This window comes from Pleurodeles waltl, chromosome 7 (assembly GCF_031143425.1).
Source record: "Pleurodeles waltl isolate 20211129_DDA chromosome 7, aPleWal1.hap1.20221129, whole genome shotgun sequence".
Taxonomy (NCBI): Eukaryota; Metazoa; Chordata; class Amphibia; order Caudata; family Salamandridae; genus Pleurodeles; species Pleurodeles waltl.
Window position 1 is genome coordinate 331,657 of NC_090446.1, and position 17,559 is coordinate 349,215.

General features: G+C 52.2%; 1 protein-coding gene across 1 annotated transcript in view; it reads right to left on the minus strand.

Annotated features, from left to right (window-relative positions):
• The window catches only part of CLCN1 (chloride voltage-gated channel 1), a 609,758-nt gene that overhangs the window by 46,972 nt on the left and 545,227 nt on the right, over positions 1-17,559 (minus strand). Inside the window, exon 19 of the mRNA XM_069242656.1 lies at positions 12,632-12,720. Within this exon, the coding sequence (XP_069098757.1) occupies positions 12,632-12,720 (89 nt within the window). The remainder of the gene's footprint in view (positions 1-12,631; positions 12,721-17,559) is intronic.

Genomic DNA, 17,559 nt, shown 5'->3' on the forward strand with positions numbered 1-17,559 from the left:
CTACAACTTTGAAACTCCTGACCAACTTAAAAAGTGGATTTATTTCCACAAAGGTTAAGCTATGGATGCTGGCAAAATCCGAACTTTAATATTGTTTTATCTTTTGATAACATGAATGTGTATGTGATTGGATCCTTTTTATTCAATTTCATCTTCACCTGGTCCTTGTTTGTCACAGGTGTGGGTTGCTTGGCCTCATGATCTTATTTCCGACTGTGCATTCTGCTACGCTTCCCATCACCGCTAAGCACCCCTATTGCTCCTGTAATGCGCTTCCTGAGGTGTTTATCCGTTCAGTCCTTACCTCTTGTCTCTATATTACTCTTTTTAGATCTCTGGTCCAGTGGGGCTTGACCTCAGGCTGGGAATTTCTTTGTGTTTCAAACAACCCCCCCCCCCAACATACATTGCTCTCTCTTCAATTTTATTCCAAAATTATAGTTGAAGTCTTGGAGAATCTGCTAGGCTCTCTTTCTTACCAAGGTAGTTATTTCTTTAACCCCTTTGTCTTTCTTTCTTTTCCTTTTTGTTTCATCTTCTCTTGTCATTTTATTTCATTCTCTCTCCCATAGCCCTACATTCTACCCCTTCTTGTTGTTCATTTGTTCACAAATGTATTTTAGTTCTTGGATTGTTCCTGATTGCATAATGTCCGTCTCTGCCTACGTGTTGTATACATCATCATGCGTAACCTTTGTGTCACTTCCTGGAATGTTAAAGGTCTATAAAATCCTATCAAAAAGCAAATCGTCATGACTCACGTATCTAGGGTGAAGCATAAGGTTGCTTTACTGAACGAAACTCACCTCATTCATGAAGATACCAATGCTCTTAAAAAAATGGGTGTCATGTTTTTCTACTTCTGCTAAGAATAATAATAACGAGATAATTGTCGTCTTTCATAAATCATTAAACCCTGACATAGAAAAAGAAATAAGACATGATGATGAGAGGTGGCTTCTTGTAAATCTCAGGATAAACAATGACAGATTATTTATATTGTTTTGGCCCTAATGGGGTTGATGTTCGGTTCATGGATCCTTTTTTAAATATAAGTTTAAATGTACACTAATGACATGAAACAGCCTTTAAAGAATCAATACACCTTAGAGGATTAGTAGGTGGTTGGAGGGTATACTGCCCTGATCTTATGTAGTATACTTTCTGCCCTCCTGCACACCCCATCAATAATTACAACAGATTAAATCTCATAATGTATAATATTGTACTATTTGTGCTGCTGACACTGGACTCAAGGAGGAAAGGGCACTGTGCTGCTGACACTGGACTGAAGGAGGAAAGAGCACTGTGCTGCTGACACTAGACTCACGGGGCAGGAGCACTGCGCTGCTGACACTAGACTCAAGGAGGAAAGAGCACTGTGGTGCTGACACTGGACTCAAGGAGGAAAGAGCACTGTGCCGCTGACACTGGACTCAAGGAGGAAAGAGCACTGTGCCGCTGACACTGGACTCAAGGAGGAAAGAGCACTGTGCCGCTGACACTGGACTCAAGGAGACAAGAACACTGTGCCACTGGCACTGGACTCAAGGAGGAAAGAGCACTGTGGTGCTGACACTGGACTCAAGGAGGAAAGAGCACTGTGCTGCTGACACTAGACTCACGGAGGAAAGAGCACTGTGCCACTGGCACTGGACTCAAGGAAGCAAGAACACTGTGCTGCTGACACTGGACTCAAGGAGGAAAGAGCACTGTGCTGCTGACACTAGACTCACGGGGCAGGAGCACTGCGCTGCTGACACTAGACTCAAGGAGGAAAGAGCACTGTGGTGCTGACACTGGACTCAAGGAGGAAAGAGCACTGTGCCGCTGACACTGGACTCAAGGAGACAAGAACACTGTGCCGCTGACACTGGACTCAAGGAGGAAAGAGCACTGTGCTGCTGACACTAGACTCAAGGAGGCAAGAGCACTGTGCTGCTGACACTGGGGTCAAGGAGGCAAGAGCACTGTGCTGCTGACACTGGACTCAAGGAGACAAGAACACTGTGGTGCTGACACTGGAATCAAGGAGTAAAGAGCACTGTGCTGCTGACACTGGACTCAAGGAGACAAGAACACTGTGGTGCTGACACTGGACTCAAGGAGGAAAGAGCACTGTGCCGCTGACACTGGACTCAAGAAGGAAAGAGCACTGTGCCGCTGACACTGGACTCAAGGAGACAAGAACACTGTGCCACTGGCACTGGACTCAAGGAGGAAAGAGCACTGTGGTGCTGACACTGGACTCAAGGAGGAAAGAGCACTGTGCTGCTGACACTAGACTCACGGAGGAAAGAGCACTGTGGTGCTGACACTGGACTCAAGGAGGAAAGAGCACTGTGCCGCTGACACTGGACTCAAGGAGGAAAGAGCACTGTGCCGCTGACACTGGACTCAAGGAGGAAAGAGCACTGTGCCGCTGACACTGGACTCAAGGAGACAAGAACACTGTGCCACTGGCACTGGACTCAAGGAGGAAAGAGCACTGTGGTGCTGACACTGGACTCAAGGAGGAAAGAGCACTGTTCTGCTGACACTAGACTCACGGAGGAAAGAGCACTGTGCCACTGGCACTGGACTCAAGGACGCAAGAACACTGTGCTGCTGACACTGGACTCAAGGAGGAAAGAGCACTGTGCTGCTGACACTAGACTCACGGGGCAGGAGCACTGCGCTGCTGACACTAGACTCAAGGAGGAAAGAGCACTGTGGTGCTGACACTGGACTCAAGGAGGAAAGAGCACTGTGCCGCTGACACTGGACTCAAGGAGACAAGAACACTGTGCCGCTGACACTGGACTCAAGGAGGAAAGAGCACTGTGCTGCTGACACTAGACTCAAGGAGGCAAGAGCACTGTGCTGCTGACACTGGGGTCAAGGAGGCAAGAGCACTGTGCTGCTGACACTGGACTCAAGGAGACAAGAACACTGTGGTGCTGACACTGGAATCAAGGAGTAAAGAGCACTGTGCTGCTGACACTGGACTCAAGGAGACAAGAACACTGTGGTGCTGACACTGGACTCAAGGAGGAAAGAGCACTGTGCCGCTGACACTGGACTCAAGAAGGAAAGAGCACTGTGCCGCTGACACTGGACTCAAGGAGACAAGAACACTGTGCCACTGGCACTGGACTCAAGGAGGAAAGAGCACTGTGGTGCTGACACTGGACTCAAGGAGGAAAGAGCACTGTGCTGCTGACACTAGACTCACGGAGGAAAGAGCACTGTGGTGCTGACACTGGACTCAAGGAGGAAAGAGCACTGTGCCGCTGACACTGGACTCAAGGAGACAAGAACACTGTGCCGCTGACACTGGACTCAAGGAGGAAAGAGCACTGTGCTGCTGACACTAGACTCAAGGAGGCAAGAGCACTGTGCTGCTGACACTGGGGTCAAGGAGGCAAGAGCACTGTGCTGCTGACACTAGACTCAAGGAGGCAAGAGCACTGCACTGCTGACACTGGATTCAAGGAGGCAAGGGCACTGTGCCGCTGACACTGGACTCAAGGAAGCAAGGGCACTGTGCTGCTGACACTGGGGTCAAGGAGGCAAAGGTGCTGTGCTGCTGACACTGGACTCAAGGAGGCAAGAGCACTGTGGTGCTGACATTAGACTCACGGGGCAAGAGCACTGTGCTGCTGACACTAGACTCAAGGAGGCAAGAGCACTGCGCTGCTGACACTGGACTCAAGGAGGAAAGGGCACTGTGCCACTGGCACTGGACTCAAGGAGGAAAGAGCACTGTGCTGCTGACACTGGACTCATGGAGGAAAGGGCACTGTACTGCTGACACTGGACTCAAGGAGGAAAGAGCACTGTGCTGCTGACACTAGACTCACGGGGCAGGAGCACTGCGCTGCTGACACTAGACTCAAGGAGGAAAGAGCACTGTGCCGCTGACACTGGACTCAAGGAGACAAGAACACTGTGCCACTGGCACTGGACTCAAGGAGGAAAGAGCACTGTGGTGCTGACACTGGACTCAAGGAGGAAAGAGCACTGTGCTGCTGACACTAGACTCACGGAGGAAAGAGCACTGTGGTGCTGACACTGGACTCAAGGAGGAAAGAGCACTGTGCCGCTGACACTGGACTCAAGGAGACAAGAACACTGTGCCGCTGACACTGGACTCAAGGAGGAAAGAGCACTGTGCTGCTGACACTAGACTCAAGGAGGCAAGAGCACTGTGCTGCTGACACTGGGGTCAAGGAGGCAAGAGCACTGTGCTGCTGACACTAGACTCAAGGAGGCAAGAGCACTGCACTGCTGACACTGGATTCAAGGAGGCAAGGGCACTGTGCCGCTGACACTGGACTCAAGGAAGCAAGGGCACTGTGCTGCTGACACTGGGGTCAAGGAGGCAAAGGTGCTGTGCTGCTGACACTGGACTCAAGGAGGCAAGAGCACTGTGGTGCTGACATTAGACTCACGGGGCAAGAGCACTGTGCTGCTGACACTAGACTCAAGGAGGCAAGAGCACTGCGCTGCTGACACTGGACTCAAGGAGGAAAGGGCACTGTGCCACTGGCACTGGACTCAAGGAGGAAAGAGCACTGTGCTGCTGACACTGGACTCAAGGAGGAAAGGGCACTGTGCCACTGGCACTGGACTCAAGGAGGAAAGAGCACTGTGGTGCTGACACTGGACTCAAGGAGACAAGAACACTGTGCCACTGGCACTGGACTCAAGGAGGAAAGGGCACTGTACTGCTGACACTGGACTCAAGGAGGAAAGAGCACTGTGCTGCTGACACTGGACTCAAGGAGGCAAGAGCACTGTGCTGCTGACACTGGACTCAAGGAAGCAATGGCACTGTGCTGCTGACACTGGGGTCAAGGAGGCAAAGGTGCTGTGCTGCTGACACTGGACTCAAGGAGGAAAGAGCACTGTGCTGCTGACACTGGACTCAAGGAGGAAAGAGCACTGTGCTGCTGACACTGGACTCAAGGAGGAAAGAGCACTGTGCTGCTGACACTAGACTCAAGGAAGCAAGAGCACTGTGCTGCTGACACAGGAGTCAAGGAGGAAAGAGCACTGCGCTGCTGACACTGGACTCAAGGAGGAAAGGGCACTGTGCCGCTGACTCAGACTCAAGGAAGCAATGGCACTGTGCTGCTGACACTGGGGTCAAGGAGGCAAAGGTGCTGTGCTGCTGACACTGGACTCAAGGAGGCACTGTGACTCTGCAGCTGTCAGTGCTGTTGAAGAGCAGACAGGATTGTGCTGTTGACTCTGGTGCTGAGGAGACCACAGCATTGCGCTGTTAAATCATTTAATGCTGGATTTTTGAGTGATACACAGCTGCACTCCAGTGTAAGGAAAGTGAAACCTGTCACACCAGACTTGTGCCTCAGCTTTGTTCAGTGAGCTGTCCTGTTGACTTGCAGATCAAAGGTGAAATAAATACCACATTTGGCTCTGGCAGTCCTGTCTGTTTCAGAGAAGGAGGAAGTATGGGCCTGTTTGCACCTTTATGACATGGATTGTGTGCACGTCCTTTTCACCCCTCCATAATTTGTAACTAGTACTTGTAAAGTCATCAAGCGTGTTGCTGAGTGGGGCTAGTTCCACTGGATGGGATGTTTATTGTTTTCCTTTCTCTGTACTTTTTTGTGGGTTTGCGGCTTATCTAGATCTGTGCTCAGTTGTCCTGGAGGACGTCTTTGCAGATCGCTTACATTTTTCCTGCAGGTTGTTAGGCCTGACACACGGAGGTAGTGGTTCCCCAAGATGTTTTGCTTTTCTCTAGGAGGTTTTGCTGGATCTCACAAGGGGCCACCGGCCCTGGTCACTTTCCCACTGTATGATCAGTGCGAAAGTGCTGCTGTGATCTTCCATCCACCAGGAAGTGGTGCTAGCCCGTGTGCACCTACTGGCGCATGGGTGGTCTCCTATACAGATACTGGGGGGTGCCCACCTGCAGATGGGTTTTCTAACATGAGGACTGAGCCTGAGAGCGCAGGCCAGTATAGGCCCCCTTGCCATCTTGTGGTGTCTTTAATCCACTGGCATAACGAAACTGGGGGGGGCCCCCTACAAAGAAATTGGAGGGGTCCCTCCTCTGGACCCACTCGGGTCAGGTGATGTGCTGAAGGGGCCTGGTGAAGCTCAGGGGTCCCCGCACCATGGGGTCTTTGTTACACCACTGATTTAACTAAAGTGTTCAGCCTGCCTCTAAAGCATTGTGTGTGCGCCACAGCACATGTGCCCAGGGAGTGAGGAGTACCCAAGCGTGTTGTCGCTGCCCATGACAGCTGCTCTGCCCATAAGGTGACATGGGAAGAAGTCTTATCAGGTCCGGCTGCAACAGTGGACTGCAGGGAGCTGCCTCATGATGTTTAGTGTCATTGGATTCAGAATGACAAACCCCCTCTGATGGTAAAGGTGGTTTTGTTATTAATGCCCTAGGAAGAGGGCATTTATTGGTTATAAAATGCTTTGTGTCCTGTAAATTCAGCTTTATTCCACTGGTTGTGGGGAAATAGCATTACCCAAGCATCAGCTACGTAACTTCGGAATTTAGAACGACAGACCCCCTGCCGTTGGGGCTGCGATAGATCGATTGACGGAGTGCTTCCTCACACTGGGCCTCTTGGAGCCAGAGCCCGCCCCACTAAAGACAAAGATCTACATTCCATGGCCTCGGCGGAATGAGGCAGGGATGAAGTTTACGGGATACATCTGTGTTTCAAAGGAGAATCTTTGAACCACCCCGCACTTCAAAGGCACACTTTAGTATGACTAGGGATACAACACGTCAGCAGGGAGAGTTGCATCTACGGTGACAAGGTACAAGGGACTGGTACTGCTGGAGCATGTGGTGAGCACGGTCAGAGGAGTGCACAGGAGGATAACAGCCCGAGGAAGAGATTCACTCACATTCCTGTGTTGTGGCTGGCCTGAGCCGACTGCCTGCTGCTGTCTAGTAACCTGAAGTCTGATCTCTAAGGGCAGGTTGGGCTGCCCCTCGTTCTCTGTGGAGGTCTCAGGCCATCAAAGACCTCCTGCGAGGGACTTACAGCGCCTGCCAGTATCATCTAGGGAGCAGTGCCCTCAACTGTGCCTACATCGTATGCTGGACTCCACCTGGCAGCAGCGGCATGAGCGTGGACTACGTATTGTGTCTGGAGACCAGAATTGCCTGGTCGGGTGGTTGTCAAGTGCTTCCCACACTGCAGGCGAGTGGCCCTTCATTATGGGGACCACTGCACGCCAAAACATCTTGTGGTGTGAATCGGATCCCCTGGTGCGGGACCCCCGTAAACTGCTGTTGTCAAGTGTGCCACATTTCTCTCATGTGACCCTCGGCTGCAAGCGCATTGCATGCTGTGCCCCGGGGGTACCACTGTATCTGTGCTATATTCTGCCCCATATGGCATGGCTGAACTTGTGTCGAAGTGTGTGACGGGGGGGTCTGGTGCAACTAAAGTCATTGTGTACCAGACATTGTGCCTCATTCCAGGGAGGCACAGAAACCAAGTTCCTTGTGTGAGCGGAGGGTCTAGATCGACTCAAGTCATCGAGCACTGGATGTTGTGCCTCACTCCAGTGGAGTGAGGGATTTACGTTCTCCATGGGAGCGTCCGGGATTGTCGGGTGCAGTTCAAGTCATCACACACCTGACTTGTGCCTCTTTGTGAGGCGGTACCACATTGTAAAGTGTCTATGGAGTGATTGTATGGCCAAGGGCGACCCAGGTCATCGGGCCCTTGATGTTGTGCCTTATATTTGTGGAGGTACAGCACTGAGCACTTTTCACATGGGATCCCCATCGTCTGGTGCAACTCAAGTTTTCATGCACCAGATGCGGTGCCTCCTTGTGCAGGTGGCATGGACCTAATAACTCTTCATGTGGGACCACCATTGTCAAGGGTAACTCAAGTCAACACGCCCAATGGTGCACCTCTATGGAAGTGCTGGAATTGGTAACTATTTGGTAACATTGGATTGTCTGGCTGGACGCAGGAGGCTAGCGGGTGCCCCAGTGACTCTCCACCGTTGTGTTGCAGACCTCTGAGAAAACCTCCTACTGGGAGCCCAAATGTCTTTGCTGATTGTTGCTGGACCGGCTGCTGTCTCCCCCTCCCTTTGTCCCCGGGATTCGGCGAGGTGTGACTTTGGCCGCTAGTGGCCTCGTATCCAGCGGAAGGTTGACTCAATCTCAGGGTTGTGGTGGGGCGGGATAGCTGAAGCTGTTTGGTGGGTTGAGGGCAATTTGGGCCCAGGGTGCTGCATTAGGGTCCCAGTAGTGAGTACATACGAGTGTATGTGCTCGAGCTGACTAATACCCATGGCACAGCACGGAGGTGGAGAGTGGATGTGCGGGCGAGAGTGCTGGTGATTGCAAGGGCAGCACTGTGGAATTTCTTTTCACGTTCTTCTTACAGTGAATTCCTGAGGCTGGCATTGCAAATTATTAGTGCTGCCTACGCCGCAGTGTTATTGGAAACCAGGGTGCACCCTGAAGTTATGTGTTAGACTGAAGTTGGTAAACCCTAGCATGGGTCTTGTGCTGACAATGTTTGGCATCGCATGAGGGTGCTGGGAGTAAAACTATAGTTTTCTCACTTGTACATACTGTCGCTGGTGTTACACACAGTTCGCATAATTTTGTGAACTCTATTGCTAAAAGTGATTTATGCCCAGATTTACATGATACGTATGTTGTGTTATCAATGTGTGTATTGGATACAACTTTAACATACCTACACAGTGAGTGAAGTCTCATTTGTGGTTATGGTGAGTGAGTGTTGTGCCAGTGCTTTACAAATTGCCTCAGTGATAAGCCTGACTGCAGTGCCAAGCTACCCAAGGGTGAGTGCAGGCTATACAGTGAGTGCAATCACCCATCCCTGATGGGAGTAGCAGGTTCTGTCTGGCTAGGGCCTTGCCTAAGTCATCCAGAACGTGCCGCCTCCAACAGGGGTGATTATACTTACTTTCTTAATGTTGGCATGACATCCCACAGGTCCTTTGCTCTTCATCTGCTGACACGGAGCTAGGCTGAGAAAGGCGTGTGATATCTGACAGCTCATTGCTTAGTTGTTGAGAAATGTTTTTTAAGGGCACCCTTTTGTCTTGACATTGTGTGTTGTGTTGACAATCTCAAGGTCCAGGGAACTGCCTTCATATTCTTGGCTCGTGCCCGTGCACCCGGAATCATTGATATTTTTGCTTTATGCACGATCTAAGGACTGCGCTTGGCTGTCTACTTTTGTTTGGGGAGGGGCCAGTGCCATCCATGCTCGTACAATAGCATGCATCTGACAATGTGGGCCCTGCTCTCAGTAGTTTTTGTTTAAACTTTCCATGTTCTGATAAATTTCTTGTTTTTAGGTCTTGCCTACATACAGCTTTAGATGTCTGCTGTGAAAAGACCTATTGTGTACAAGACCAGCACTTAGAGTGGGTTTTAAGTTAGAACATTGCTTACCATTGGTTGGCTTTCTTGTCTGTTACTGATTAAAAGAAGTGTATCCTTCCCTGCTTACATTTAGGGAAGTACCCTTTTTCTTTCAGCACTCAGTGGGCATGCAAGTGTGCTCTTACTCTCTCCTTCACGAGCAGCGTTCCCCTCACATTCCCCACACTCTCTGCGTTGCTCTGACCCTAAGTTTATCTTCTGCTTCCCCTGCCCCACCCGCCACACTTCTCTTTTTAAGATTATTTCTAACTCCCTGCCCCTCCCTGCAGCGCTCCTTTCTGCCTCTTGAGGGCAGGGCCTTCCTCCTCCCACTCTTCTCTTGCTCCCCTTCCTTTCACGTTGTTTAATTCTGTTTTTTCTAGAGCACCCAGCTGCCGACATTTTCTACCCAGTGAGCCTGCCACCTGGAACAGCATCTAAGCGACTGCAGAGAGGCCAGGGTTCCTGCAGTGAAGCTCGCCGGCAACATCAGCTAACTCAGCGGCTGCGCATCAGCTGCCCTGAGACCCAGAGAGAAGCAAGAAAAGCCACAGTAATGTCTCATCGTCTCTGGCTTGTGTACTGTGCGCACCACAGGCATATTTACTTGAATGGCAGCGCAGGGCGATGTAGCAAGTGACCTTGCTGTGCTGCCCTGCACCACAAGGAAAGGGCAGAAAGTACCATGGATATGAAATACGTGCATTTCTGTCCTTTCCCCTGTGCTGGCACCCCCTTGGCTGCCTAGCACCAACGCAGGCACCCTTGCACCATGGAGCCCCTTCCTGCACAAAACAATCCTGCTTACAGCTCAGGCATCCATGCACCAAGGTGCCCCTTCCTGCACCAAACGATCCTGCTTACGGCGCAGGCATCCATGCACCAAGGTGCCCCTTCCCGCACCAAACGATCCTGCTTACACCGCAGGCATCCATGCATCATGGAGCCCCATCCCGCACAAAACGATCCTGCTTACAGCGTAGGCATCCAAGCACCAAATTGCCCCTTCCTGCACAAAACGATCTGCGTGCACCACTCCTGCACCAAACGATCCTGCTTACAGAGCAGGCATCCATGCACCATGGTGCCCCTTCCTGCACCAAACGAGCCTGCTTACGGCGCAGGCATCCATGCACCATGGGGCCCCTTCCTGCACAAACGATCCTGCTTACAGCACAGGCATCCATGCGCCATGGTGCCCCTTCCTGCACAAACAATCTTGCTTAAACCACAGGCATCCATGCACCAAGGTGCCCCTTCATGCACCAAACGATCCTGCTTACAGCGAAGCCATCCATGCACCAAGGTGCCCCTTCCCGCACCAAATGATCCTGCTTACAGCGCAGGCATCCATGCACCAAGGTCCCCCTTCCTTCACTAAATGATCCTGCTTACAGCGCAGGCATCCATGCACCATGAAGCCCCTTCCCGCACCAAATGATCCTGCTTACAGCGCAGGCATCCATGCACCAAGGTGCCCCTTCTAGCACCAAACGATCCTGCTTACAGCGCAGGCATCCATGCGCCATGGAGCCCCTTCCTGCACAAAATGATCCTGCATACAGTGCAGGCATCCAGGTGCCTAGGTGCCCCTTTCTGCACCAAACGATCCTGCTTACAGCTCAGGCATCCATGCGCCAAGGTGCCCCTTCCCGCACCAAACGTTCCTGTTTACAGCGCAGGCATCCATGCACCATGCAGCCCCTTTCTGCACAAAACGATCCTGCTTACAACGCAGGCATCCATGCGCCATGGTGCCCCTTCCTGCACAAACGATCCTGCTTACAGCGCAGGCACCCTTGCACAATGACGCAATGTGGCCTGCATGAATGCACCAGGAGAAGCAATGCATCTGTGGGCATTTAAACCAGGCCAGGAGGCTGCCACATGATGGGACCAGGGGAGAGAACTGCTTTCTGAGGGTTTTGGAAACAGGCCAGGTGGCTGCCATGGGGTGGAACAGGATCTCTGGACTAGATCCTACTGCTTGCTAACTGACTGCTCCTAGAGAAATCCATGGCCCATAGTGGACGATCTGTGCGCACATTTGGCCATTTGGTTGTTTTTGAAGTGTTCAGTGTGAAAGATAATCAGAAAGTGGAAGCTCAAAGGCACCACCATGGCTAGTAGGAGGGAGCGGTAGGCCAGACGTGCAGGGGTTAAACCTTTAGACGTGGCAGCTGTGGGGATGTGCGGGATGGCATCAGCAGAGGCAGACCTCTGGATCAGCAAGTGGCTCCCAAAGGTGAGGACCAGAAGCCAGACACTGCAGCAGTGTGGCCACAAAGCAGCTCTGAAGGGTCTGGACGCTTGACACAGGACCACAAGGTGGATGGAGGGGTGAGGCGGGGGGGTTCCAAGAGAGCCATGCTGTGGCTCTAGATGTGACATGGCCATTGATCCTGGGCAAGAGGATGACCAGAGCTGAAAAGGAGGCAGCAGTAGCAAAAGTTTACAGACTTTAGAAGTCACTATTGGATGTAGGTGCAGAGATGCCATCTGGGAAAGAACAAAGGGCCCTCGTGGTAAAAAGAGAATCAAGACTTGGGGAATATTTGTGAAATTGTGGCGCCCCTTGCCACTGCGTCACAGAGAAAGGGCAGGAATGCGCCGTATTTAAGGCAATACACCGCAAGGGTGCTGCGTTCACGCACCAGCGCAGGGAAGACATGGCGCATTCCGGCCCTCCTGTGAGGCTCTTGTGTGTGCTTCAATGCGCAGCACACACAGAGGAAAGAAAGAAGATATTTACGGGGAGGCGCAGTTTTTTTATGCATTCCTAGGTCTACCACTGCTGATAAATCTGGAAATGCATCAAAATCCACAGCTGTCGCGTGGGAACACCCACGGAAACGCCCTCTGGCGCGGATTAATGCGACACAGCGATTTGCTTACTTGAGATTTATGAACCACTCAAGCCCGCACAAGGTAGCCTTGCGTGACTTCATAAATCGCACTAAAGGTTTGCGTAGGTGCAGACGTGACACAAAGCTGCTCAGAAGGAAGGCCCTGGGTTCAGAGCAGCACTGATTACACTCCATGAAGTGATGTCTTTAGGAAGTGAATTGGGGACCAGTATGCAGTGATGCTTAAAGTCTGCTCAGGCGGATACTGTAGGATGGGACAGCAGTTCAGGAAGTCACCCATGTGGGCCTGAAGGATGTGCGTGGACCAGACCTTGCAGTAACCAGGGGCTGAGCATGGGTAAAGTCGAGCTAGTCTCACCTGGGTGGGCGCCTCCAGTTCTGGCACCTCAGGACTGCGACGAAGCAAGCGCTGCACCAGTGACCTTAGGACAGTGACAGGGCTCCTGGCTGAAGAGAAAAGACAGAGAAAGCTCTCAGGACTATGCAGGAGGCTGGAAATACAATCCACAATAAAACTCTGGAACAGGCAGCGGTGGTGCAAGCTTCTCTAACAGAGTCTAGGTGGAGCACAGGCAGAGGTGGTGCAAGCATCTCTCACACAGACGGTGCATCACAGGCAGCAGAGGTGCAAGCTTCTCTCACACGAACTGGGTGTGGCACAGACAGGAGTGGTGCAAGCTTCTCTCACACAGACTAGGTGCAGCACTGGCAGCAGTGGTGCAAGCTTCACTGTCAATGCCCAAGCACAGTACAGGCTGCAGCGGTGCAAGCTTCTCTCAAACAGTCTAGGTGCAGCACAGAGAGCAGCGGTACAAGCTTCTCTCACACAGTCTATCTGCAACACAGACAGAGGTGGTGCAAGCTTCTCTAACAGAGTCTAGGTGGAGCACAGGCAGCAGTGGTGCAAGCATCTCTCACACAGACGGTGCATCACAGGCAGCAGAGGTGCAAGCTTCTCTCACAGAGTCTAGGTGCAGCACAGACAGCTGTGGTGCAAGCTTCTCTCACACAGACTAGGTGCAGCACAGAGAGCAGCGGTACAAGCTTCTCTCACACACTCTAGGTGCAGCACAGAGAGCAGCGGTACAAGCTTCTCTCACACAGACTAGGTGCAGCACAGAGAGCAGCGGTACAAGCTTCTCTCACACAGTCTAGATGCAGCACAGGCAGCGGAGGTGCAAGCTTCTCTCACAGAGTCAAGGTGCAGAATGTGCAGCAGTGGTGCAAGCTTCTCTCACACAGACTAGGTGCAGCACAGAGAGCAGCGGTACAAGCTTCTCTCACACAGTCTAGGTGCAGCACAGAGAGCAGCGGTACAAGCTTCTCTCACACAGTCTAGGTGCAGCACAGAGAGCAGCGGTACAAGCTTCTCTCACACAGACTAGGTGCAGCACAGAGAGCAGCGGTACAAGCTTCTCTCACACAGTCTAGGTGCAGCACAGAGAGCAGCGGTACAAGCTTCTCTCACACAGTCTAGGTGCAGCACAGAGAGCAGCGGTACAAGCTTCTCTCACACAGACTAGGTGCAGCACAGAGAGCAGCGGTACAAGCTTTTCTCAAACAGTCTAGGTGCAGCACAGAGAGCAGCAGTACAAGCTTCTCTCACACAGTCTAGATGCAGCACAGAGAGCAGCAGTACAAGCTTCTCTCACACAGTCTAGATGCAGCACAGGTAGCGGAGGTGCAAGCTTCTCTCACAGAGTCAAGGTGCAGAATGTGCAGCAGTGGTGCAAGCTTCTCTCACACAGTCTAGGTGCAGCACAGAGAGCAGCGGTACAAGCTTCTCTCACACAGACTAGGTGCAGCACAGAGAGCAGCGGTACAAGCTTCTCTCACACAGTCTAGATGCAGCACAGGCAGCGGAGGTGCAAGCTTCTCTCACAGAGTCAAGGTGCAGAATGTGCAGCAGTGGTGCAAGCTTCTCTCACACAGACTAGGTGCAGCACAGGCAGAGGTGGTGCAAGCTTCTCTAACAGAGTCTAGGTGGAGCACAGGCAGCAGTGGTGCAAGCTCCTCTCACACAGTCTATGTGCAACACAGACAGAGGTGGTGCAAGCTTCTCTCACACAGACTAAGTGCAGCACAGGCAGAGGAGGTGCAACCTTCTCTAACAGAGTCTAGGTGGAGCACAGGCAGCAGAGGTGCAAGCTTCTCTCACATAGACTGGGTGTGGCATTGACAGGAGTGGTGCAAGCTTCTCTCACAGAGTCTAGGTGCAGCACAGACAGCTGTGGTGCAAGCTTCTCTCACACAGACTAGGTGCAGCACAGAGAGCAGCGGTACAAGCTTCTCTCACACACTCTAGGTGCAGCACAGAGAGCAGCGGTACAAGCTTCTCTCACACAGACTAGGTGCAGCACAGAGAGCAGCGGTACAAGCTTCTCTCACACAGTCTAGATGCAGCACAGGCAGCGGAGGTGCAAGCTTCTCTCACAGAGTCAAGGTGCAGAATGTGCAGCAGTGGTGCAAGCTTCTCTCACACAGACTAGGTGCAGCACAGAGAGCAGCAGTACAAGCTTCTCTCACACAGTCTAGGTGCAGCACAGAGAGCAGCGGTACAAGCTTCTCTCACACAGTCTAGGTGCAGCACAGAGAGCAGCGGTACAAGCTTCTCTCACACAGACTAGGTGCAGCACAGAGAGCAGCGGTACAAGCTTCTCTCACACAGTCTAGGTGCAGCACAGAGAGCAGCGGTACAAGCTTCTCTCACACAGTCTAGGTGCAGCACAGAGAGCAGCGGTACAAGCTTCTCTCACACAGACTAGGTGCAGCACAGAGAGCAGCGGTACAAGCTTTTCTCAAACAGTCTAGGTGCAGCACAGAGAGCAGCAGTACAAGCTTCTCTCACACATTCTAGATGCAGCACAGAGAGCAGCAGTACAAGCTTCTCTCACACAGTCTAGATGCAGCACAGGTAGCGGAGGTGCAAGCTTCTCTCACAGAGTCAAGGTGCAGAATGTGCAGCAGTGGTGCAAGCTTCTCTCACACAGTCTAGGTGCAGCACAGAGAGCAGCGGTACAAGCTTCTCTCACACAGACTAGGTGCAGCACAGAGAGCAGCGGTACAAGCTTCTCTCACACAGTCTAGATGCAGCACAGGCAGCGGAGGTGCAAGCTTCTCTCACAGAGTCAAGGTGCAGAATGTGCAGCAGTGGTGCAAGCTTCTCTCACACAGACTAGGTGCAGCACAGGCAGAGGTGGTGCAAGCTTCTCTAACAGAGTCTAGGTGGAGCACACGCAGCAGTGGTGCAAGCTCCTCTCACACAGTCTATGTGCAACACAGACAGAGGTGGTGCAAGCTTCTCTCACACAGACTAAGTGCAGCACAGGCAGAGGAGGTGCAACCTTCTCTAACAGAGTCTAGGTGGAGCACAGGCAGCAGTGGTGCAAGCTTCTTTCACACAGTCTATGTGCAACACAGACAGAGGTGGTGCAAGCATCTCTCACACAGATGGTGCATCACAGGCAGCAGAGGTGCAAGCTTCTCTCACACGAACTGGGTGTGGCACAGACAGGAGTGGTGCAAGCTTCTCTCACAGAGTCTAGGTGCAGCACAGACACCTGTGTGCAAGCTTCTCTCACACAGACTAGGTGCAGCACTGGCAGCAGTGCTGCAACCTTCTTTCACAGACTCTAGGTGCCGCACAAGTAGCAATGGCGCAAGCTTCTCTAACGCAGACTAGGTGCATTACAGGCAGCAGAGGTGCAAGCTTCTTTCACACAGTCTATGTGCAACACAGACAGAGGTGGTGCAAGCATCTCTCACACAGACGTGCATCACAGGCAGCAGAGGTGCAAGCTTCTCTCACACGAACTGGGTGTGGCACAGGCAGCAGTGGTGCAAGCTTCTCTAACGCAGACTAGGTGCATTACAGGCAGCAGAGGTGCAAGCTTCTCTCACATAGACTAGATGCAGCACAGGCAGCAGTGGCGCAAGCTTCTCGCACACAGACTGGGTGTCGCACAGACAGGAATAGTGCAAGCTTCTCTCACAGAGTCTAGGTGCATCACAGGCAGCAGAGGTGTAAGCTTCTCTCATGTAGACTAGATGCAGCACAGGCAGCAGTGGCGCAAGCTTCTCTCACACGGACTGGGTGTGGCACAGACAGGAGTAGTGCAAGCTTCTTTCATGCATACTAGGTGAAGCACAAACAGCAGCAGTGCAAGCTTCTCTCATGCAGACTAGGTGCAGCACAGGCAGCAGCAATGAAAGTTACCTCACACAGACTAGGTCCGGCACAGAGAGCAGCGGTGCAAGCTTCTCTCACAGAGTCAAGGTGCAGAATGTGCAGCAGTGATGCAATCTTCTCTCACATAGACTAGGTGCAGCACAGGCAGCAGTGGTGCAAGCTTCTCTCACAGAGTCAAGGTGCAGAATGTGCAGCAGTGGTGCAAGCTTCTCTCACACAGACGGTGCATCACAGGCAGCAGAGGTGCAAGCTTCTCTCACATAGACTGGGTGTGGCACAGACAGGAGTGGTGCAAGCTTCTCTCACAGAGTCTAGGTGCAGCATAGACAGCTGTGTGCAAGCTTCTCTCACGCAGACTAGGTGCAGCACAGGTAGCAGCAGTACAAGCTTCTCTCACACAGTCTAGATGCAGCACAGGCAGCGGAGGTGCAAGCTTCTCTCACAGAGTCAAGGTGCAGAATGTGCAGCAGTGGTGCAAGCTTCTCTCACACAGACTAGGTGCAGCACAGGCAGAGGTGGTGCAAGTTTCTCTAACAGAGTCTAGGCGGAGCACAGGCAGCAGTGGTGCAAGCTTCTCTCAAACAAACGGTGCACCACAGGCAGCAGAAGTGCACGCTTCTCTCACATAGACAGGGTGTGGCACAGAGAGCAGCGGTACAAGCTTCTCTCACACAGACTAGGTGCAGCACAGGCAGAGGTGGTGCAAGCTTCTCTAACGGAGTCTAGGTGGAGCACAGGCAGCAGTAGTGCAAGCTTCTCTCACACAGACTAGGTGCAGCACAGGCAGAGGTGGTGCAAGTTTCTCTAACAGAGTCTAGGTGGAGCACAGGCAGCAGTAGTGCAAGCTTCTCTCACACAGTCTATCTGCAACACAGACAGAGGTGGTGCAAGCTTCTCTAACAGAGTCTAGGTGGAGCACAGGCAGCAGTGGTGCAAGCATCTCTCACACAGATGGTGCATCACAGGCAGCAGAGGTGCAAGCTTCTCTCACATAGACTGGGTGTGGCACTGACAGGAGTGGTGCAAGCTTCTCTCACAGAGTCGAGGTGCAGCACAGAGAGCTGTGTGCAAGCTTCTCTCACACAGACTAGGTGCAG